This window comes from Cryptomeria japonica, chromosome 5 (genome assembly GCF_030272615.1).
Source record: "Cryptomeria japonica chromosome 5, Sugi_1.0, whole genome shotgun sequence".
NCBI classification, from domain to species: Eukaryota; Viridiplantae; Streptophyta; class Pinopsida; order Cupressales; family Cupressaceae; genus Cryptomeria; species Cryptomeria japonica.
The window spans coordinates 46,225,110-46,251,195 of record NC_081409.1 but is presented as its reverse complement, the minus strand read 5'-3'; the positions used below and the strand labels follow the sequence as shown (position 1 = coordinate 46,251,195).

General features: G+C 35.5%; 1 protein-coding gene across 1 annotated transcript; it reads right to left on the bottom strand.

Annotated features, from left to right (window-relative positions):
• Positions 1-4,183: 4,183 nt before the first annotated feature.
• LOC131039876 (pathogenesis-related protein PR-4-like) lies at positions 4,184-5,009 on the bottom strand. Its single transcript, XM_059221219.1, has 2 exons — positions 4,677-5,009; positions 4,184-4,554 (listed from the first exon to the last, which is right to left on the bottom strand). Exons 1-2 carry the CDS (start codon positions 4,941-4,943, stop codon positions 4,390-4,392), a joined length of 432 nt encoding a protein of 143 aa, XP_059077202.1. The 5' UTR covers positions 4,944-5,009; the 3' UTR covers positions 4,184-4,389.
• Positions 5,010-26,086: the final 21,077 nt, after the last annotated feature.

Genomic DNA, 26,086 nt, shown 5'->3' with positions numbered 1-26,086 from the left:
GTCAAATGAGGGTTGAGTTAGAGGGAAAGTCTGTAACCATGTGGGTGAGTTGAGTTTAACCATTAATGGTTATGTAAGAGCCATAAATGGTTATGTAAGAACCATTAATGGTTTGGAAGAATTTAGGGGTTAACTTGTTGAAGACATAAAGCCTTTAATGCTTTTCAAAGACTTTGAGGCTTTGAGAAGTGACTTCAAGTTGCTTAGGAATGTGACAATAATTAGGGGATGGGATTAGGATAATTAGAAATGGTTTAGGATGCAAGTGGGTTTGGTGGGTGAGAGAAAATGAGATTTTAATTAAAATAAAATTACTTTATTTCAACCAAATAGTGCAACTTGCATTTGTAGGAGAATGTAAGTGGAGGGGGGTAGTTTAGGGATTTAAATAAATATTTATTTATTTATTTAAAGGAGGAAAAGGGGTTAAATTAAATAAATATGTTTTATTCATTTAATTGATTGTTAGAGTGTGGCTTAATGAATTAATTTAAATAAATTGAATACTTTATTTAGTTAATAGAAGAAGAGGTTGAGGATGAATTAATTAAATATTAATTTAATTAACTAATTATTGATGGTTAAAATAATAAAATAAATATTAAATATTCATTTAATTAAGTGGACAGATTTATGTGTCTACACAAAGTACTATGCATTGATCTAGAAAAACACTTAGCTTTTTTAGAGGTTATTACTAATGTTCCTCTCTATCCTTTTGAGATAGTAAATTTGAATGCAAGCACAACCTATGTTTTCTTATAGGTTATGTAATGCCATCATAAAAATAAATAGAAAAATGAAAAACCAATAAAAAATTGAAAAAAAGAAAGTATTTTTCCAACAAAACTAACATGATTTTTTTTTTAAAACTTTGAATATAAATAAAAGAGATACAAGTGAATGTGACATATTTTTGAGAATTTATCTTATAAATAAATAATTATTTATGATTATTTACTATTATTTTTTAAATATGAAAAATGGTCAATTTAATTTTAATAAAAAAAGAAATTTAATATATTTTTAAAAGAATATACTAATAAAACTTGTAGAATGTCTTGAATTTTTCAAACTCATTACTTTTACTTTTAAATCATCAAATTTAATGATTTAATGTTGAATGTGGATTCATAATAAAAAATTATTAGAGCTTATCATTGAAATTGTAATTATACTTTATTAAAATGAAATATAATGTTTCATTCTATTCTATTTTGTAGATCACTTTATTTGTTTACTTCTCTATTGTGGAAGATTTGAACTCAGCAACATCTAGATACCTACAACATGGCCTTTGACATTAAACCAAATACCCTTTGACATCATACTCAATCTTTGATTTCATTGTTAATGCAAATAGGTTCATTACATAACTAATTAGTTAATCATATTTTCTACTTTGACTTATTCATATTATTTAATTCTCCATTTAGAATACTTTGTACATTTTATTTAACTCTTTGAGTATATCAATTAGGCTTATTTATATATGCAATAATACAGAGTATATTTTATTTAATTATTTGATAATATCAATTAGACTTATTTATGTGCTTGTAACTAATCCATCTTGATCCTTTCTTTCTAATTTTAACTAAAATAACATGATGACAAACCCATGCTAGCAAAATCCTTCCCATTTGAACAATTCCCACGACTAACTTAATCAAGAGTTCCTCATAGAACTAAATGAACTTTGTCTTTGAGTCAAAAAAGCTCTAGATAATTTTTTTTTCTTACAAAATTTATATTATACCGTCCCTACCAATCTGCCCCTCTACTAATTCTAGATTATTTTTTTTTGGCCATTTCAACCTATTTACACAGTTTCGTGCCGTATTTGGTTTTTCTGGTTTGAAGCATATTTTGTTTTGTAGGGTTTCAAATAGTTTCGCTTGGTTTTGTCTTTTTTGGCTCTCAATTAATCACCATCCGTAATGTTAGAAAGCCCTAGCAGTTGCCCATTTATATTCGCAGATTTGTTGCATTCACAGTTAACAAATGATAATGCATTTGGAGATCACCAGTACTATATCCTATATCCTTTATCCTATATCCTTTGTGATTCATGTCAATCTTGTTGAGCTCATTAACGTCTATTTGCACATTGATCAAAGATCAGCCTTCTTTGTTTACCACTTATAAAGAGCTAAAGCTCACATTGATCTCAGGCTTCAATCTTCCCCAATGAGTAGTTCATCTTCCCCAACTTCTAACATGCCAACCTCCTTATAAACACCATGCTCCACCCCTCCAATTTCCAAATCCTTTTTAAGGGCAATCTTTTAATTCATTATTTCCTTCTATTTCGTTAGATTTTTTCTTTCCTTTCTATTAACCCAGCAATTTATATTCGAGTGACATGAATTGAGGTATTTGGTTCGAACAAATGAAGAATTTTTATATATAGTTTGTTGCCCTCAATTACTAAGGGAAAAGTTATACATGAAGGAAGATCCGTATCCACTGTAAGTATTTACACAATACCACATGAAGAATTATGAGTCAATTAGAAGTTCTAATGATTTTAATCATCATTTTTTTCTTCCAATATTTCAATGGCAGATTTGAAAGACAACTCATGTATTAATGTATTTCTTTTTATAGTCAAATTCTAATTTCCATTTTTTAAAGAACAACCTTTAGATATTTAATGACCACAAAACAACTTATGAATTAATCATAAAATTTAATGATTTCAATCATCATTTCTTCCTTCCAATATTTGAACGGCACACCTAGAAGCATAACCTAAGCAGCTTCAGAATAAAAAAATTATTTCCATTTTCTTAAGGAGAACCCCTTAAATTTTTTTTTGATTATCACATAAAAAATGTTCAATTATTTTAATCATCGTTTTTTTCTTTGGAATACTATTGAAAACATAACCAAAACAGAGAGCTTAATGTGCTTCTTATCAGACTCATTCTAACTTCCATGTTCTAAAGAACAATCCTATTTTATGTAAAACTAAAGACCTACCATGAAGATCCTAACACAATCCTCATAATTAAGAAAAAAAAATTAAAAAAAATTCATCAAAACATATATTTTAATTTAACAACTAATTTTCATTTTCTTAATATCATTAATATTTGAAAAATTTAAAACTACTAAAAATAATTTTATATTATTTATAATAATTTCAAACAATTAAAGATTTCCTGTAAGATTACTTTATTCTCCATGTTAGAATAAATCAGCTCTTCTTTCCATTAGATTCTAGAAAAAACTATTCTTTGCAGTTCTGCATGCAGTTTTGAGCTGAACATTGACAATTTGTGTAGGATAAAAGGGACTTGTTCAAACAACGCAATCAGTTTATGCCCCAAGTCTCCATTTTTATAAACTTGACTTAGAGGACTTGACTATGCATGTCATAGAAGGTGATCAAGTGGGACCCATCATTAAATATTTGTAAATATTATAGAATATTTATTTGTTTTTTATTATAAAAAGATATGTAAACATCATAGTTTGTATTTAATGGATGTAGCTAAAATTTATATTTATGAAAATTGATATATATAAATTTTGTTGTTAATATTCTAAATTAATATAAATTGTAGAAATTTCCTTTCCACTTAAAAAATATGGGAGTTCATATTCTAGTATAAAGTCTATATAATCAATTGTTAGTCATAATAAAAGACTATAATACAAATGTTTCAATGTTCTTAAAGTCATACAAATTATTCCTTAAAATTTGTTGTCTTTTTAAAAAAAATTGTTGTGCATGTGCTCAATGTATTGAACATGGTTTTGCATTAGGAGGATGTTGGCATTTGAATATTTACACTGTTGTCTGCACTTTTGAAAATTCATGTTGAAAAACTAAACGTACATCTTAAATGAATAAGACTTTAAATTCAAAATTGAAGATAATAATCCCAACTTAATTAAAATTACCCTTTAAAAAAAGCTAAAATGATCCATGCTTCTGCAGAATGCGTTGAATTAATTATAATTTCAAAGAATCTGGTCGATGTAAAGAATTGAGGAATGAAAACAATATGCAGATCCATACTCATTAACCCAAATACGGTGCCAGCATCTATATTACTTACTTGAGAGAAAGCGGATTAAATTAACATTTTTTTTAATACATAAACATGTTTACCTTAAAGTTTGATCAATAATGTAATATTTATCAACTTAAATATTGAGTTAGAACCACAAATTAATACAAAAACTGATAATGGAATATTAATTAGATATATCATCTCAGAAGTAAACTTCCTCAGACGTAAAGCCATTGTTCACAATAGATGAACATTATTTTCATAATTGAATCCATATAAATATCCTTGGTCTCATTCCCATCTCAGTCCTTTTATTCTATAATCTATATTATGTTGACTGGATTGGGCCCCCATTATATTTTGATTAGCAGCTAACAAACTCATAATCAACCTGCAGATGACCGGCATTGTATCCATTCCCATTGGTGTCGATCTTGTTGAATTCATTAACGTCCAAGTCAAGCCCTCCGTTGGAACATTGATCAACTATTCTCACTGTTGTCTGTGCTTGTGTGTCTCGGTTTGTCACCTGCAATTTAACACCACAAGAATAATCAATAAATTTATATAACATACAGATTTGGATCCTATATATATATATATATACCATTGAATCTGAAAAACTAAAGAGAGAGGGAGAGGGTTAATTACCTTCAAACACATGCCACAGGAAGCTTGTCCAGTTGGGCCAACAGGTCCGCAGAAGGCAGTCCAACCATATTTCATGCGCCAATCGAGGGGCTTGTCTGCGTCCCACGTGGCACAGTAAACAGATGCCGTGTTCAAATCCCACCCAATATTCTGAGGATTGTAAAGATTATATGTTGCCCTAACATTGCTGGCTTGTTGGGCATTAGCCTGCAACGCCAGAAAACTTAAGCAACCCAATATTACCACAAACATCACTCTATTCTCCATCTTACAATACAAACTAGTTTATTGTTCCCAGTTCCTCAAAATCCTTCTGAACTTAATATTGATGTTTCTGTTGGGGTATTTATAGATAACTAATGCAAGGGAAACGGGTCGTAAATATTTTGGGCATTAAAGAGACGTGTCCAAACAAATCACGGAATCAAAAAGACCCGCTCAGTCTATGCCTCAAGTCTGACCATATCTCTAGACTTGCCTTCTCTATGCCTCAAGTCAATATTTGATATCATCCAGAAGCTTCATTCCGCTGGTCTTTAGTAAACGTGGGTTAATCAATATTTGACAATCATGCACAGAATTTTGTTTTCAATCTCCTTATGTTGGTCTTTACTATATGTATGGCTGACACTTGTCATTTCGTGAGGAGAGTGGGATAGTGATGATTTTTTGGATAAAGACTGTGACAAATCAAAACATGATTGAAACATAGGGTAATGTTTGGAGTGTTATGGAAGGACGAGACTAACGAAAACCGTGTTAAAGTGGAAGATATAAGGGATAAGTTTGGTGGGTAGTGATATATAAATGATGTGAATAGAAAGGTTAGTGTTATTTCAGGGTGTCTGTCTACTAAAAGATAAGTGATGATTAGTCGAAAAGAAAGACACAACAGAAATTTTTAATCTTAAAAGTTGTTATGTCATGGTTTAATTTTGTTTAACGTAATGGTTATTCATGTAAGGATGAAGATAGAGATGTCAGTCATTCTACAAGATTGTAAGATCTAGCAGGAAAAAAAAAACTAAAACTTGCATGTTGTATACCAATGGACAAAAGAACTTTGTATTAACTGAATGCAAAAAGCATGAATTATTGAAGAGATTCCTAAAAAGGTGGAGAGAAAACTTCTTGATTAGCGTAAACAGACAAGCATGCAACATATACTTCTCCATATGTCACGAAAGTAAAAAGGATGTTATTCGGTCATACAAAAAGTTATACATTGCTAACACCCCCGAGCCCCCCCAAGTCTAACTAAGGAGACAAGCCTAATAAAAGAAAAGAGGAAAGAGGGAAAACCCTATGGGAACAAAAGCCCCCCCTCCCGTCCACTGCCTTATTAAGTTTAACTAAGGAGACAAGCCTAATAAAAGGAAAGAGGAAAGAGGGAAAACCTGGTGGGAACAAAACCCCCTCTCCAAATAGACACTAACTATGCAGGGCAGCTACTGTGTTGTAGTGTCCTTCACCCCAAGAAAGCTCTCACAGAAAGTGAAACTTTTGCTCAATGAACGTCTTTTGCTCAATGAACGTCTTTTGCTCAAGGATCGATGGTTCTATTTTAAACTTATTTCAAATGCAAGTTTGAGCCATTTTTTTTCACTCGCGCAAGGAGTAATGGCAGATAAGACAGGGGTTTTTCATTCTAGAAAAATAATAAAAGCATTCTCAGAGTTATTTTCAATTCATAAAGTAATTCATAGCGATTCAAAAGGTATCCCCTAAGCTGAAGAATAGTAAGACAGGTTCTTGCAGTGCAAAATTGCAGTTCTCCTAGTATTTACAAAGTAGTAAGTTGTTAAACACCCTTTCCGTGTTCCCTGAATGATTAAAGTGTGAATTGTGTGAGTAATTGTAGGGAAAACCTCACGAGTTGCAATAGGGTTCAGAATTTGATAAGAATTTGCATAATTATGTGTTGTTCTCAAGGTTCTTGTGTCGAATCCTAGTTTTCTTTTTCCGCTTGTGTTTGAGTGATAGAAACCCTAGTCTGGTAAGATGGCTCCCCTGTGAAAACATTTAGAGTAGACTGAATATTTGAAGATAGATATTTTTGATTATTTTCGCAACCAATTGAAGCCCTCAACAAATGACAGATACCAAGGGCAGAGACTTGATCATGGTAAAACCCTAGGAGAAGGGTTGACTGATAAAGCATACCATTTGGCAGATGCTAGGGGACCAATGACTCAGATAGATATGTTTAGATTATGGGATGGACGGAGAAATTTACATTCCCCACTCTCAAGTCCCTGGCAATATGATTTGGGTAAATTAGTGGTGCCGAGTGGGTTCATGGATGTCGACCTTCTTAAGGTTGTTGCAAATAGATATGACCCTGTCTCGAGGGTTATAAGGGGAAATGAAGGACAAACTTTGCTAACAATTAGAAGAGAGGAATTTCATGAGATTTTTAGTTTATATGAACCATCTTCTAACATGATACAAGTAGATTTAAACAATTTAAAGGCGGAATATTATAGAATAAAAGATTTCATTAGAACTAGCTTTCTTCCAATGCATTTGGCTAAAATAGGAGAGGCAACATACTGCTTTGGTCCTAGTTCAGAGGAGCCATTCTCCATTGGTGTTTTTGCTCCTTATTTTCAGGCTACCTTTTTCTCTCTATGTTAGATCTTGGGTTTCAATCCAATTATAGTTATGCCACCTGACTTGATGTATATGGCCATGCAAATTCAACATCTAGATTATTACAGTGATTTTTGACTTCGCCCCATACCTTGAAGAGAAGATTCATGAGGGGTTGCAGGATATTAAGAATGAAGTGGTTAGCACTCAATTCTACTGGTATTCCTTGCTCATGCACATGTTCTTATATCAGAATGCATATTACTTTGAAGGTACTATGAACCTCAAGAGAAAAATTGACAATAATGAAATTCCAGTGCATCTTTGGAGCATGGATATGTCTTGGGATAGACAGGAGGCTAGTTTTGTGAGATTTGATAACAACTTTGCTTCTGGGTTGAGACAAAGATTGATAGTGATCCCACCAAGCATACCCAAGGAGATACATGATTTTGTAAGGCCTAAAGAAAGGTTGCCACTTCTAAATATTGAGCATAATTGGGGGGATTTCATCCCCTATCATGTTAGCATTGTTATTAGAATTTATGGTTTTTCTGGTAGCCACATGTATTACGTTTTAATGTTCCTTTCAGAATGGGTTTTGCTGAAGTAATATGGAAGATAGGGTGCCTACATGATAAGGAATTAAAGGGAAAAGGAAAAGGAGCAATTTTCCCTGATTATACTGTCATTCCATAATTTGTGATTTTGAAAGTAGGACATGAACATTTTGACAATTTTTTTGCACCGTATCCTTTAGGGGTTAGTGTAAACACCCAAAATTGTCCAGTCTAATTAAATAAATATTTTATTTATTTGATTACTTTAGCCTAATTCTTCTATTAATTAAATAAATCTTTATTTATTTAATTAATTCATTTATCCTCTTCTAGCCTTATTTCTCAGTTGTAGGGTGTAACCCCTACCGGCTGGGAGCCTTCTGTATTTACAGAGCTGAAAGTGCCACATGTATGGCCACACGAGCGGATGCCCTTACTAGCACCTTTTTGTTTTAGAAGCCCAAATCCTTCTAGTTGTTGGGGCAGGAGGTGGGACCTCTGGTAGCGGCCCACACACATATGGTTCTTAGTAGAGATACAAAGTTCACCACAGGGAGTTTTCATGGGGACTGATGCTTGGCTGACCCGAGAAGTGAGTGCCGAGGGTGGAGCCATTGAGGTCAAGCATCTAAGTATTCGCTCTGAATAGCGTAGCCTCGAGGGTAAAACCCCATGTGGGATCAACAACTATTGTCTTGGCCAGCCATAAGAATTGTGCTTGACTTATTTTAAATAATCAAACATTCAAGACCAAACAACAAAACATTGTGTCTTTTGTGTCTTCAAGTGTATACAAAACATTTTTACATCAAACATCACACTTTCTTTGAGTCATTTTGTCTAGACACTTGCAAACATTGAGTCTTCATCAACACTGTGTCCTCTTGTCACGAAAAACAGTCAAACAGTCAGATTTCGTCACAACAAAACAACTTCACAGATTGGAAAAAATTGCACAAATTTGGTAGAAACGCGTTTGTGTTAGACATAATAGCATCTGTGATGTATAACCACGTCTATGAAGGGCAGAAACACGTCTATGTTGCCAAAATCAACATTGCAATTTACAAAAAATCTCAAAAACGCGTCTGTGTTAAACAGAACCACGTCTGTGTTAGGAAATCACGTCTATGCAGTATACAGGCATGTCTGTGTTTAGAATTGAAAAATTTTTATAGTCCAGCAAACAAACACAGTCAGTCTCAGAATTCTTGAGCTTCCTAGGTAGTTTCTCCAGGTTTTCATCTAGCATTCAACCTGTCTTTGGGTCTCACAAAGTCCATCATTGCTTTACATCTTGCATTACATTCACATTTGTCTAAACTTGAGTCAAAAGGTCACTTGCTTGTCCTCATCATACTTTGTCAACACACTACATACAACAACACTTTGCTAAGTGGTCCCTCATCAAGGTCTATCACCTTTGGGTCTCATTTGGTCTTACTTAGAGTCAAGGGCAACTTACCTCATCAAGAGAAACTATCCTCTCTTTGGAAGTCACACCTACTCTACTACATACATACTTGGTCTTACACTTTGGACATTGCAAGTACACCTCAGATTCATTTACATTCCATCCAACTCTTGGTCTTCCATACTTTTTCCATTTTCATCTAGTCTCACAAATCTCGGTCGATACCTAGTTCATGGTTGAAACCCGTCTTCAAAAATCTAGGAGAGAAACTAAAGAGGCTCAAGAGTCCGCAAACATGAGTTCTTATGAGTATGACAATGATATATTTTTCAATTCTGATCATACTACATTATTTGACATGGATGCCTATAGAAACATTCCAAATGTTGAGAACATGGACACTACAAACAACAAGGATACACACAATGATGATATGGACAACTTTTCAGTACATTCAGCAGATGTGGAAGAATCCATTATGGACCCCCACTTCAATCGATTGATTGAGGAAATAATGAGGAGAGATAGACAATACTTCTTAGAAATGATGGCACAAAGTGGAGCTAAGATCCCTCATGATTTTGACATGTCTCAAATAATGGAACATAGACCTTTGCAACAAAATCACTCCAACATGGATCAAAGGAGGCCTAATAGTGGAGGCAATAGAGGACCACATATGGTACCTGAATCACCATCATCTTTGTTTCAAAAACTAGAGGTCCCACATACACATGGTCAAGCATATGATACTCACCTTCGCAGACCATTATGGAAGTCTTATGCAGAAATATATGCTCAATCACATACCAATGTTAAGGATCAACCACCAAAGCAATTGGATATTCAAAGGCATGCTCAAAATTTGGAGACAAGGAAACCCCATGTCAAATTTGGGGGCAACACATTAGAACATGACATGCCTGTAGAGTATGGTATACATGGACAAAGCAGATATTTCGTTCCTCAACATGAATCTATACCAAGTGGTCCATATACGTAGCATCATTATAGACCTCCTCCATATGAACATGTGTATGATCAATATCATCCATATATGCAACATGCTCCTCCTCCAATCGGTGCCTCAAGCATGGGGTATGGTCCAAGAAGTCGATCTCCACCTAAGAGCAATTTGGAGCAACAAATCAGGGACTTACAAAAGAAAATGGAGGACATAAATACACTGAAGCCAACATACACAATGAGAGACATATGTCCTTATCCATTTGAGAAGAGCATTCCAATGCCTCCTTTTCCTACACACTTTATGATGCCTAAATTTGATAAGTATAGAGGAAAAGGGGATCCTAAGGCACAAATAAGATAGTTTTTCATAGCTTGCATTGAGGTAGCAGCAGAAGAGACATATTTGATGAGATTATTCCCACAGAGCCTAGGTGATCAAGCTATGGAATGGTTCTCCCAACTTCCACCTAGAATTAAGTCATGGGATGACTTAGCAGAGGCATTTATTCAACATTTCTCCTACAATATAGAGACAGACATATCAGTCACTACTTTGTGCAACACCAAGCAAAAAGAGGGAGAGTCTTTTGCATCATTTTTACAAAGATGGAGGAATCTAGCCAGCAGATGCTCTTGTGAAATTCCATAAAAACAAATGGTAGAAATGTTCACCCAAAATGTTAACAAAGAGATTGGTTATGAGTTAAGGAAAGCTTGTTTGTCCACCTTCAAGGACATCATTGAAAAAGGCTTAGCAATAGAGAAGGTCCTAATTGAACAAGGAGTCATTCAGATATTCAAGGAAAATAAAGATGACTTTAAAGGAAAAGACAAGCCAAGATTTTGGAATAAAAACAAGAACACAGTCAATGATGGTGTTGTTGATGCCAATACAGTGCAACCCAAATTCATTTTTTCCATATCAAGCTCTACAATCAACCAAGTCAATACTCAAACAACTTCTAGATCACGAAGGAAGTATACTCCATTGGGAGAACCACTTGAGTTAGTCTTCAAGAAGCTAGTGGCAAACAAGGTAATCGCAATTCCATATTTTCCTCCATATGAACCAAAGGTTAAACCAAATTGGTGGAATGATGATGAATATTGTGAATTTCATAAGAGCAAGGATCATAAGACAGGAAATTGCCATCGACTGAAGAACATCATACAAGATCTCATTGATAGGGGTGACATTGAGATTGAAGGGCACTCCTCCAATCAAGAACACGAGATGTTTAAGGAACCATTCCCAAAGCATGACAAAGGAAAAGCTAAAGCCATAGATGACCAAACCAACTGTACCAGAGCAACTTATAACTATGATTCAACTATCAATCACATTTTGATGGACAATTACATCTCTACCATTATCATCAAGGACACAAACCCTGAGAATTCTACCCGGAGACCCAAGATTGTCCTAAAAGGTGTTGGATCTTCTTCTGAACCTACCTCTGAATGTCATGTCACAACTCGTCGAGGTAAAATCACTTTGCAAGGTGCTCCAACTAAAAACACCGCTTCCTCATCAACCAAACCTAAGTACGACCTTGTAGAACAGTTAGGGAAGACACCCACGCTCATCTCCATCCTTGAGCTCTTACGCATATCCCCCGCACATAAAGCTATTCTTGACAAAATCTTGAGAGACACTGTTGTTCCTACTAATCTGAACGTGGACCAGTTTCAAGCCATGGTGGGATACCTTTCCATTCCACACTCCCTTACATTCACAAAAGCTGATGACGCATCCGTGAGCCAACCACATAATGCACCTCTACACATTGAAGCCTTCATACACAAACATCAAATAAAATGAGTCCTAATAGATGGAGGAGCAGGTCTAAACATTTGTACATTGAGCACTATTAAACAATTGGGATATTCTGATAAAGCTGTGAATTCTACAAACAAAATTACCATCAAGGCATATGATGACGAAGAGCGCTCATCCAAGGGCACAATCACCTTACCTCTCAGAGTTGGGCTAGTTACAAAGGATGTGGTTTGTCAAGTCCTAGATCTTGATCTCATAGACAACATATTGCTAGGATGTCCATGGATTCATGAGATGAGTGCAGTCCCATCTACATATCATCGATGTATCAAGTTTCCACATAATGGAGTTGAAGTGACTGTCAAAGCTGACCCAAATCCATTCATATATTGCAACAATTTGCGACCTAGATCAAAAATAACAATTCCAGTCAATCAACAAGCTATTCCTTCATCAGCATATGTGGATCCAGAATCATTGAAAGCTTCTACATCCAAACACGTAGAGCTCAAAGACAAGTTCAAGATTAAAGACATGGGATGTGGTGAGTATATCTTTCATGTTGATCAACTCCCACTATCTCCTAAGACATTCAATCGACGGGAAAAATCTATACACAATTTGCAATGCCAAGGAATTGAGTGTGAACCACCTAGTGTTGTGGCTACTAAGTCTGAATGCAAATCTCCTCTAGTGGTGCAAGCAACTCTTGATATCAATAGTTCTAAGAGTGCTTCCAATGAAGAATCTATTGAGTGTATTGCCATCCCTCTTGAGAACTCACATAGCTTTACCATATCATCCACTCATTCCATTTCCACTCCACTTCCAGACTTGGATCAACAAGAATCACAAAAGCCCTCACTTATTGGGGATGAAAAATCAAGCTATGAATAGAAAAATCTAAAAGTCAAAAATAGAGAAAAGTCCTTTAGTCCAAATCAAAATCAAAAGCTACTGGACTCCACAAAAATCAAAGTCAAGGATAAAAATCCTATGAAGCAAAAAGAGCAAGAGTTGATCTCCCCTAATATCAAAATAACTGGGGGCAAAAGTTCTACAATTTCAAGTCAAAAAGCACACTTGTTGATCCTAAGTCTCCATCATGCTATCCTACTTTCACTTCTTTTCACAATCATGAGCCTTCATAACTCATCCACTTGTTCTACACATTCTTTCCCTTCTAGCGATACATCATGGACCTTTAATGGAGCTTCCTCGAAGGAATTTGTTATCAAGGATGCCCAAACTTCTTTAGGTGACACGCATATGGGCCTATGTAGTCCACAGAGTAGTAATTCTATCTTAGTTCCTTCATCAAGGAAGACAGTCACTCGAGCTACACATAATTCAATAAAAGAACGTTGCATTTACAATCATAAGGTTAAGCCTCACACATTTGAGGTAGTTGACTTGGTTCTCAGAGAAAATCCTAAAAATCAGCAAGACAGAGAGAAGAAGGGAAAGTTCAAATCAAACTGGCTTGGTCCTTACATCATCACAGTAGCATATGGATCTGGTGCATATCATCTCTCAACTACAGAAGGTGAACCTTTGGAGGATCCTATCAATAGCATGCACCTTCGCAGGTTTTACACATAGCTCTTTGGAATATCCTAATTCAAAAAAAAAAAAAAAAAATTCAAAAATACAAAAAAAATAAAATTATAAAACAAAAAAAATCGTTACTTGGTGAAAACCTGGCAAACAGGTGCCTTGTGACACAAAAAACATTGAAAAATCAAAAAAAGTGAAGAGAAACATTTTCGTCCAATGGTGAAAACCACTTCGGTGGTGCCCTGGGCAAGTACCACGGTGAAAATTGGGTCACCAGCACCATGTGTAGAGACATTGCTCCTCCCTCCTTCAGGATTCACTTTCATCCTTTCACTTTGCACACACTCACAACCTATTTGTTCATAATAAACTTACCCATTCCCATCATGGCTTGTTATTGATCTACCCAAGATTGGTTAGCCATTCATAATAAACCTCCCTTTTCACCTCCCTTTCCATCCACAATAAATCAGCTCCTATCTATGGCTAAGGAAAATCCTACATCTAGTGATGGGGGTGGAACTAAGAACATCACATGTTTCGAGGAGTATAGTTTCTTCCAGCTTCCTTCAGTCTATCCGTGCACAATCCGCAATAAAGCAACATTTGCATCACAGATCCGCAATAAAGTTTAATCTTCTCTGCAATAAAGTATCAGTTTCATGGATTTAGTCAGTTTAAGATGACACAACACAACAACAATGGGCTTCAACAAATCAAATCTTTCAATAGACTCAGACAACATATGGTTCAGTGCTATCTATCCTTTCTGTGAAAGTAAACATTGTGACCACAATCAAATAAGACTTATACAAGTGACAAGAGACACTAAACTTGAGGACTACAGTGGATGTTGGTGTCGAGTCTTGGTTTTCTTTTGACTTTTATCTTTTTGGTGACATGTCTTTTAGCTTTTCCAGGATGTCTTTTGACTAGAAAGGCGAGGATGGGGTATCGTTACCTATTTTTCATTTGTTGTTTGTGGATTGTCTCTTAGTAATGCTATGACTTGTCCAAGGATATGAGGACACTGTGAGTCTAGTGTGAAATGGGGAATTCCTTGTTTGTGACTGTCTTATCTCCATGCAAACGGGTACAATGACTTTTTGGGTCGAACATATGCCTCGATTGTCATAACCTATTTTGCCATAATAAAGATCAATGATGATAATGCACAAGAAGCTCTTTCACTTTCATATCTTCTATCTTCCATCCCCCTTTCTTGATTGACTTCCATCATCCTTCTTGAGTCCTCATAGCCTGCTATCACATGACTGAGTATAATGACACACCAAAAAAAAATTTGCATTTCATGTAGTTGCACCTGCATTACCACATATAAGCATTTCATACATACATATAGATATCACAACTGCATCACATCCTGCACACAACACCTATTAGCACAATTTACATTGGCATTATCATATTCATCTGCATTACATACATTCACATTTGCATCATGCATACACATATAAAACATAAAAGAACAAAAAAATATATTGCATTGCATCATCTACATATTTGCATCCATATCATAAGCATCACATAGAAACATACATCACATAGGTACACATGCATATAGTTGCTGCAAAATATGAATCATCTCATATATATAATCAAAAGTGTCATGATACAATGATGTCAAAATCATATGGCTACAATCACTCGAAGGTGTCTACATCATCATACAAAAAAATGATACAATACTGATTCATAGGGAGCCCTCTATGGCTATGATGAACTCCCTCCCTCGGAGCCACCTGGCCTTGATGGAATCTGAGCCCTCGAAGGACCCGCCCCGGGATCATCCCTCCTATCCCCCCTATTTGGTGGTGGTGGAGGACCCATAACCCCACCTCTGGATGCTTGTCTCCTCTGGCTCCCTCCCATAGCTGTCGCTATCCGCGATGGTCTACGGAAGCTCCTCACTCGCTGATCAGCTAGCACTGCACCATAATAGAGGTCCCACCAGTGGGCGATCTCCTCCCCTACCCACAGGACATAGGCATATCCAGCCCCTGTGTCCTCTACCACCTGCCTCCCAACCCTCAGTGCTGTCTTAGCCTCTGTGTAGCGCTGAATGGCCTAGTCTCACTCCTGCTCAGTATCTCTGAGCTGCCTCTTGAGTCTATCCTAGTAACACTCACTGTTCATCACAAAGTTTTGCTTCTATCCTAGTGACACTCACTGTTCATCACAAAGTGTTGCTTCTATCCTAGTGGTACTCCCTGTTCATCACAAAGTACTACATGTTTTGCATTCCCTGTTCATCACAAAGTACTACGTGTTTTGCACTCCATGTTCATCACAAAGTGCTACTTTTTAATCTAAGTGCATATGGTACTCTATCCCAGTAACACTCACTGTTCATCACAAAGTGTTGCTTCTATCCTAGTGACACTCACTGTTCATCACAAAGTGTTGCTTCTATCCTAGTGGTACTCCCTATTCATCACAAAGCACTATGTGTTTTGCACTCCCTGTTCATCACAAAGTGCTCCTCACATTTGCACTCACTGTTCATCACAAAGTGCCTTGATCTATCCTATCCTAGGGCCTCTACTTGAATGTATCCTCTTGAGTAGTTTCCTAATTGGCAACGTATGTTCTATCACAGAATTGTCAATCCTAGCCCTATCTGCTACTCTAGTCTTCCCTAGAGGACCTTCTTGAGTGTATCCTCTCAACAACTTATCCACTCGACAACATATGTTCATCACAGAACTGTCGATTTGACCTTGAAGACATAAACGTGCCTTCATGACATAAACGCACTTAGAGACTGCATAAACGTGCCTGTTTTACACAGACGCGCCTGACGCACACAGATGTGCCTATGCTCTGCATAGACGTGCCTAGATGACACAAACATGCCTGCCTAGCACAGACGTGCCTGCACAGTGCAGACATGGTCGTATTCTGCACAAACGCCTTTTCCAGCACAGACGCGCCTGGCAGAAACACAGACGCGCCTAGCGAACATAGATGCGCCTGGCACCAACATAGATGCGTCTGGACGTTTTTGACATTTTTGGACCCTAACCTAGAGCACATTTATTACCCTATCTAGCATGCATTAATGACAACAATAAATGCAACAAAGTACGAGGAGGTTTTGTGGTACTTACCGGCTCTCCTGCCTCTGCTGGCCTCTGATATCGGCGAACGCAATCGAATCTATGAACAAATGCCATCGCTGCTGACTGCTGCTGCTCTATTTCGCTCTGCACTCTGCTCTCATGGATGTGTGGATGACAATGAGGATGTATTTTCCCTCATGGTCTATCTTATAGACTGCCCTAGCCCTCGTTTCCCAAGCCAGTCTTCATTATCCCATGACTCTGTCACTTTATCCGGTCAGTCTATTCTATCCCGTCTTTCTTATCGAGAGATTGTATGCGATCTTTTCAGACATTTTTTTTCATCCAATCTCTTGAGGGGGCATATCATTCCCATCTTGGGGCAACTCTATATCAGTTCATCTTATCTTCTTTGAAACAACGCGATAAGCCGCATTGTCTCAAAGAGGGGCAAAATGTAGACACCCAAAATTGTCCAGTCTAATTAAATAAATATTTTTTTTATTTAATTAATTCATTTATCCTCTTCTAGCCTTGTTTCTCATTTAAATAAATACATTTATTTATTTAAATTATCCTTTTCCTAAATTAAATAAATATCTTATTTATTTAATTGATCTCACTCCTTCTATTAATTAAATAAATCTTTATTTATTTAATTAATTCATTAACCTTTTCTACCCATGACACATGTCATTCATCTCTTAATTCATACACTACCTACCCTCTCATTATTTTATTATTTCTTTTACCTACCCTCTAATCATAGCCAACCTCCTTTTACACCTCTCAATCTTATCCCTCCATTTCTTATGGTGTCTTCTATATAAGAAGATGCTTCCTTCATTATCAAACCCTAACTACCTGACTACTTGACTACACTACGCTTTTGAACATAGGCGATCCTACTTGCAACCACATTCCGTTCTTTGTTGAGCTCTTGTGCACATAAAATCTGAGAGCAAATATATCAAGCAAGATCAATGGAGATAGGAAGAATGGAGATCCAAACCTTATTGGACATGTGATGGTATAATCTTTGTGATTTCATTTGATTTGCATTGTCTTAGGTAATCTTCATATGTTATGGTGGATCTTTGTGGTTGTTAGGCTAGGGTTTTGTGGTTGAATTCGTTTAGCCTTTCAATATCATCATTATTGTTATCCATTTTCACCATAAATAGTTAGTAAAACCAGACATAGTGACCTAGAGGGGTTTTACAACATATTCAGGACAAGAATAAAGGGAGGTCTATCACCCCATGAGCATAATTTCCCTGAGGATTCAATTTCTATGATTATACAATGATTTTTGACTTCGCCCATACCCTGTTGTTCTCTAAAAATTACAATAGTTAAATCCCTTAACTGGGTAAGCTTTAACATGCTTGGTTTTATTTGAATCCTCTAACTAGGTGATCCATTAGCTTGGACTATAAATCCTCTATCGAGGTTACTCCTAACAAGGTATTGCCTTTAACAGGATATTGTAGTTAATCTTTTAACCGGGTGGTCCTTAACCTGATCTATTCCTAACATGACATATTTGTAAAGATTCTAACAAGGCTTGGCTCCTAATGGGGAGAACTTTAGAAGAGTTTAGAATACTTATGGGTATTTATACCAACTGTGGTTTTTCCCATTTGGGTTTCCACGTCAGAAATCATTGTGCAAGTGGTGAATTATTTTGTGGTTATATGTTTTGATATGGTTAATATTTTTAACTGGTAAAGTATTTAGATATGTTTAGAAGACCAGAAGTGATCTGAAATGTGCTATTATTAATTTTAGTAAAGTGGTTTGATATCTTGGTTAAATGGTATGTAAGATTTAGATCTGTTGCACTGTTATATTGGTATACTAGTGAACCGGTAAACTTGACAGTGCAGTTGCAGTTTATGGTATAGTGTCTAAACCAGTTAGTTCAGTGATTGATTTATGAGTTGGGTTTGAGTTTGGTGAAAGTTTAGTTTTTTTTCTATCTACTAATTCACCCTCCCCTCTTAGTAGTTGACCAAATCTTTCTTAGTAGTTGACCATATCTTTATTGATTCATCATATCATCAATTTCATGACTCAGGATTGGAGGAAAGAGAAGTGGATAGATTTTAGGAAGCTATGGGTTGTAGTTAAGAAAATGGATCCAAGTTATGATCCAACAAAAAATTTCAACCATTTTGTGCTAAGGTTGATTTTGTTATGAACAATTTTGATGAATTGATTCTTTCATTAAAGGATAAGAGAGCCAAACTTGAAAAAGTCCATGGCCAACAAGTTGAAAGAAGAGGTGTACAACATCCATTGCTCATAATACCGAAGGGATCAACCTTGATTCATCAAATGAGAATGCAGTAGACAGGTCCACGATCTCCCCTACCTCAGAGAACATATGGCCTAAGAGAATATAGACCTGTTTATGAGCCCTCTCAAAAGAGGGTAAGAGAAGAAAGAAGTGATGAAGAAGAGGGTAGCAGTGACAGTGAACAATTAGTGAGGAGAAAAGGTAAAATGATAATGAAGCCAGAATATCCCCTAAAGGTGCAAGTCAGTCCTTTTAAAGGAGTCAAGATCATTAATCTTGAAGTTTCAGATAGAATTCCTTCACCACCACCTGTTCCTTCTTCACCTCTAAGGCAAGTAGAAGAACAAATAAAGGAAGATACACTTGTAGTAACAAGTGCAGAGATGCAAATTGGTATTCCTTCTTTGCCTCCTAGTTTGGAGTTAGACCTCACTCCCTTAGATATTCAAGGTATAGCTTTCAGGGATGCAAGGAAGGAGGCATGTGATAAGTTTCTTGAGGATGATTCTTTTGTGAGAAGCCCGACCTTTTTGCAATTAGCATGGAAGATGAAAATAGAAGAATTTAAGAAGAGAACTGCCAAGAAAAAAACTTAGAGGCTAGATAGGTTTGAACTTGAGAATCAGGTTGAAGTTAAGAGTGAGATGATGGAAGAGTTCAAGAGAATCACTATAGATGAGGGCAGGATGATTGTAAGCCAGGCCAAAGTTTTAATTTTACCTGAATGGGATATATAGCAGATGTAGTGGCCTTTGATGAAATTAGGAAATCAAAGGGCCATCAATTTAGTTCAGAGGAAGAAGCAAGGTTGGCATTGAAAGGATCATATTTTGTAGATGATTATGCAACCTTGACAATATTGGCATTAGAGGAAGGACCTAGAAAGCCTAACATTAGTGACATAAATCCCAACTTAAAAGGAGGCCTTATTATAAAAAAGAGCATCTGACACATCAAGTGTGGAGGCTACAAAGTTGAATGTTGATGTTGCCAAACTGGCTCATGAGACTGCAAAGAGGGAAGCCTTGGAAAAAGAAGAGATAATGAGAAAATTTGACAAGATTTTCAATGAGTATAATGAAGTTCAACAGAGGTGTGTATAATTGCAAACCAAAGTGCAACTTCTTCATCAAGGACAGATAACAGTATCCTCTTCTGCACTTGCAGGGACATCAGTACCATCAACATCCAGATCTTCACCCATTGTCCATGAGGAAGCAACAGTTTAGCCTGGTAGCAATGATGATATCCCCATTTTATTATTGATATTGTGTGATGATGAGGAGCTTGAGTCCACTAGGTCTACTGATCCAACTAAAGCCCAATTCTTGGAGAAGATTACTGAATTAGAAAATGAGTTGAAGGAATCAGGAGATAAGTCAGCTTGTCAACAAAAGGAGATAGCTAGCTCAGTACTAACTTATTTAAATGAAAAAGTTGAAAGTAGAATTAATAGCATTCATTCTTTGTATTTTTTATTATTTGATGTTGTTCATAATTTTGATAAAGATAAGGAAATAGTATCTCCCTTGTTCACCAAGTGGTTGCAAAGGGGAAATGATCTTAGATTAATGCTTATGGCTTCCAAATATCATACTGAGAGGCCACCTACACTCCAACCAACACATTTGTTGGTGAAATCAATGCAGGAGGCTCAAATTTTTCTAGAGAATATAGAAAGAAAGATAAGGGAGTTCATGATAAACTTTAGTGAGTTGAGTAAAACACTTCTGCCTGGTATTGAGGATGAAAATGGGGTAGTTAAGCAATTACAATTTTGGAAAGTGGAGGCAGAGAGAGTCATCAACACCCAAGTGGAGTTAATTTGTGAAGGGACGAATATTGATATGCTAGAGGATAACATGGACAAATAATTGGCACAAGGACTTTTTTTGAATTTTTTGAAAGAGAGGCAAACCAAGTAGTCGTTAAGTACACTCCATATAGAGCAAAGGCTGATGAGGTCATGAGTTCTGAATGGCTATCTGATGAAGAATACAACGGATGGAGTAAGATATATTTGAATGAGAAATAAGGATGGTGGACTATTCGAGGTAACTGTTTGGTTGAACGGTTTTTGTCTTCTAGTGATAGTTTTATTTTTTGAACCAGAACAACAACAAGGGTGGTAAAATGCATCAATAATATCAGAGAAGTAGTTGCAGATTTTTTATATTGGTTACAACTTTCTTCAGATGGAATATTTTTGTAACAAGATTCAAGTATGCTTGTTCATTCTGATGACATGTGTCTCTTGGCCTGAAGTTTGTTGCTGCCTTATTTTTATAAAAGAGAAATCAAGGCCATTAAAAAGTGTTCCAAAATCTCTGAATGAGATCTCTTTGTGTAGGTCTAGTCTGCAGGATTAGGTTCTAGTTTTGAGAAGTCTGAGTAAATAGCAGAGAATTGTAATGTCATTTTGAAGAGAAAAATATAAGATTATATTAGTTTCAAATTTCAAATGGGTTCTCATGTAAATGAAATGTACTTAATTATTTTATAGAAGATAGCTTTTGAAGTTAATACAAATATAATTTCAAATCTTTACTGTCTTGTGCATGCTTTTATCTTCTTTTGAGTCAATGGGATCAATGGTTTCATTTTCTTGTTGGGTTGTTATGATGTATGTAGTTTTTCATTTCATTCTTTCATCCAAGGGGTTATTTAAAATGCTTGAATGAAATTACAAAGGGATAAAGCCTATACTAGGATTTGATAAGTAGTTTGGGTGAGGAATTGCAAATGAAATGATATTGTAATGCATTATCATTTAAGATTAAATCAGCTATTAGATAAATTTTTATCAAGTTTCAGTGATGTTTGAGAAAATCATAGCCCAATGGAGTAAGGCACTTGTATGTGCTAGCAAATGTCATTGGGTTATCAATTTCTTGTATGTTTTACTTATGGTTTGTCATAAATCATTATAATCAAGACATATTTCCAAGTTTTATGTATGTTTGAGGCGTCTTATTATCTCATGCTCCAGATAAGGTTGAGGATCACTGAATAATTCTCCATTCTCGAGCATTCTCCCTGCTGTTGAGCCCATATATGAGGTATCTACATTGTTTTGGCATAATTCGTGAGTGTGGTGCAGAGATCACAAATTTGCTAAGGGATCACCCTCCAAGGTCTTGCAGAGCCCAAAGTGCAGAAGGATTTGTAGATCCTTGTCGTAGTTGGTCCAAGTATGAAGGATATTGATAGTTGGAAGTGGCTATCCATAGGTATTTTGAGGAATCAACTTGGTTTTTTCCTCTCATAGTGTAACCCGTTTGGGAACCAACACACTTCTAACTAGGTGTTCCCTTAACCGGTTATTGTAGACCTTAACCGGTCAGATCTCTATACTACAAAGAGTGGATCTTGTGGGCACTAACTCCTACCATGGTTTTTCCCATTTGGGTTTTCCACGTATAAACTCTTGTGTCATGTGGTTTATGATTTATGTCCTTATTGCATAATTGGTGTTATTTTCTTATATGCCTGTTGATTTTTAAGTTGGTGAAATTGATAATCAGATTTGTATTGTTTTTACTTGAACTGATTCAACCCCCATTTTAGTGCCTTATAATTTCATCAGAATCCCTAGGGGTAGAACCATCAATAAGTTCCCAACTAGTGAGAGAATTATCTTTAGCATTTTCTTCTTATGATGGTTGTTGGTAGATAGAGATATGCTAAGAGACACACTGAGAAATTTTTTGATATCAAGACAACCAATGTCCCACCTTGGAGATGGTGGAAAATATGACTGTAGCCATCCTCCATGAGAAATAAAATCTCGAGGGTTATGAGAAGCAGGACCATGGGAGTTATAGTCACCAAAATTTTCGTATCTCGAAGAACAACTATGACCATGGTGATACCCATGAGGTGAAGTAGGGTTGAGAATAACTAAAGCAACCATGCAAGAAGAGTTCTCCAAATGGTTGAGAAGATAAAGTAAATGGACCACCTCAACTAAAACTTTTCTATCTTGCACTTGAACTTTCATAAGCACATTATAATCAATTATAGCTTTTGAAGATACAAAAAATAATTTGTTTGAATTAGTGTTATTGAATAAAGCTACATTTTTTCCCTTCTAAATACTAAAAATAACCTCTTCCCTAAATATGTGCCATATCTGAGTGAAATTGCAAGGAAGGATAGGCCATTTTTTAAAGAAAACCATCTGCCACAATAAGGGATTAGGATGAAATGATAGTGAAGAAGTCATCGATCTAGTTTCAAGCTTCTTGAGATCATGGATAAACTAAAATAATTTTTTTAAGGACTCAATTTGGTCATAGAAAGAGAAATTAGGAGGTTAAATGGCCATGTGAGTTAATCGAGGCCCTAAGGAAGACATTGGTATAGAGGCATCAGACAAATTGAGAAAATTTATGTTCAAGGGTAGCCCCCAAATTCCTTGAAGCCTTTTATACCATAAGTCAAAAGAGGATTACAAAAGTTGTGAGAATTGAGTTGGTTTGTCATAGGTAGGTGAGGAGAGAGCCAAGAATAACCCTTGGCTAGTTTGTAGCTCCAAACAGGAGTGTCTAGATACCATTTTCAATCTTCACAATGGATTAAAGTTCTAAACTCCTAGTTTGTGGAGGGCAAGGGAAGAATAGATTCAAGAATCAAATTGAGTTGGTTAATCTTGAGAAAAGAGCCTAAAATTAGCCTTAAAGTCAAACTAAGAGAGAAAATTGTTGGTGATGGATAGGATCCATCAAGTACCCAAGGCCTCTTTTAAAAAAATTCAAGGATTTAATCCAAAGGGATAGAGTCAAAGGTCTTCTTTAAGCATTGAATAGTTGAGGTGACCAAATGGAGTATTTGTTAATAGACAACTTGTTACAAAATCCATTTCATTTCTAAATTAACCAAAGTTTAAACATATCCTAGTATTTTTAGATGCTCTTGATGACAAAAATCCCTTGGATTCAAACAAAATATTTCATGGTGAAAATCATTTCGAAGTCAAGATTTTTCCATGTTGCATTCCCTCAATGAAAGCCAGAAAAAGTGCAATGGTGAACCAAAATTTTTAACCTTCATTTCTATTAAGTGCTTAGATTATCTACTTGGTACACATAGCTAAGCCCTTCAAATGAATAGAAATTAACCAAATCTCTATAAGACACACACTATAAGCAAAAAAATTCCCAATGAACAACATTTAAATATTTAATTACCACATAAAAAATTATAAGTTAAGCAAAAAAATAGTGACAAATCTAGAATTATAACCCAAACAAAGAGCTTATTTATGTGCATCTTTTTAAAGTCAAATTTTAATTTCCATTTTCTAAAGAAGAACCTCTTAAAGATTTGATGACCACATAAAAAATTATGATTGACTGAAAGATTTAATTATTTCAATTATCATTTTTTTCTTTCAATACTTTAATGGCAGACTTGAAAGTATAACCCAAATAGAGAGCTTATTGATGTGCTTCTCATTAGAGTCAAATTATAATTTCTATTTTCTAAAAGGCAACCTTATTTTTTGTAAAACCAAAGACCTACCATGAAGGTCCTAACACAATCCTGATAATTAGAAAACAAATTTAATTTGTTTTCACTAAAATAGAGATCGCAACTTAACCAAGTAAATTTCAGTTCCTTATTAGTATAAATTTTTAAAAGTATACAACTAAATCAAAAAAATAGTATTATATAATTCATAATCATTTTAAACTGTTAAACATATATATTTCCAATTCATGATTATAGCTTGCAAACTTATTTGATCACAAGATGTAAACTTATTCTCTTTATCCATGTTTCAAATCATATTTCAAAAAATAAGTTATATAATCCAATCCAGAAATTCCCCAAACTATAATCATAGATTGTGGAAATTTCATGTCTTTAACTAATAATTTCATGAGAGAGAACTATGTTTTTTATTAAGGGAAAACAAGTTTTGATAGGCCCCTGAAACCCATTACAACATAAGATTAAAAGATAGTCTTTAAAGAACTACAAAAAGAAAGAGACAACAAACATAGAAAAGATAGCTGACCAGCAAACAAAAGGCCAACAATAGAAAGACAACAAATAGGACCAACAAAGAAAAAGCCAAGAATAGGAAAAGTTCTTAAGGAGCTCACTAGCTTCCAACTCCAGTTGCTCGATGTTCTCATCAGTCTGCTTAGTTTCCTCAATCTCCTTGCTTTGGCTTTGCTTTTTTATGATGCTCGCCCGAGTTATTCTACCACAACCGGTCTCCTTATCTTCAGGGGTGTCTTCCTTCACCTCAATGATTTCCTCGAAGGCCTTTTCCCCTTCATCACTATCAATCTTGTTGATAAGAACCTTCATGCTTGTAGAGGTGGCCTTTAAGATCTTATGATTCTGCTCCCCAATCTTCTTGAGCGTATTATCAACCCCTTCGAGCCCTTTTTCAGTATCCCCAGCTCTATTCTCCAGGATTTGGAAGCTATTACATTGGTCATTAATGATCTCCTCAGCATTATTGATTGCTTTGGTCAGTTCACTTAAACAATCAGGGAGGGAGCTAAATTTACCAGTTCCAATAGCTTTTAAAGTCTCAATTTTGTTGGCTTCTTGGGTTTGTTTAGCTTTTATGCTTTTTATTTCCTTCTGAACCCAGAGAAAAACCTTGTTGAAGTCGGTCGTGCCATTTTTGAAACAAAGGTCAATATCAAGGGCCTTGTCTCCTGCAGGATCCAAATTTACCTCCAGATCCACCTCCTTCAAATCTGCATTCTTAGTTTCCTTCATGGAAGTGTCCTCCACAGCCAGGCCCTTATCCTTAGAACCAGTCAAAATGGGGGAAAGGCTCTTAGCTTCCACATCCTTATTTCTCAGAGTTTTCCTTTTATGCTTCTGGCTAGAGAGGGAACTATGTTACAAATCATCTCATCTTGATAATGCATCATGAAGTGTGATCCTAAATATTGAAGAAAATAAGTTTACATAATCTAATCTAGAGATTTTGCAAGCTATAATCATAAACTATGGAAATTTCATTTCTTTAATGATATCTTTTATAAAAAAGCTATGTTACAAATCATTTCATCTTGATAAAATATCATAAAATATGATCTAGAACATTAATATGAAAGATAAATTTATATGATCTAAAACATTAATATAGAAAATAAATTTGCATGATCTAATCTAATCTAAA

Excerpts from the sequence above, each read along its gene's own strand:
- LOC131039876 (XM_059221219.1), bottom strand. The coding sequence starts at position 4,943 with ATGGAGAATAGAGTGATGTTTGTGGTAATATTGGGTTGCTTAAGTTTT. Across the intron at positions 4,555-4,676 it reads CCTGTGGCATGTGTTTGAAG|GTGACAAACCGAGACACACA; the intron begins GTAATTAACCCT and ends GTTAAATTGCAG.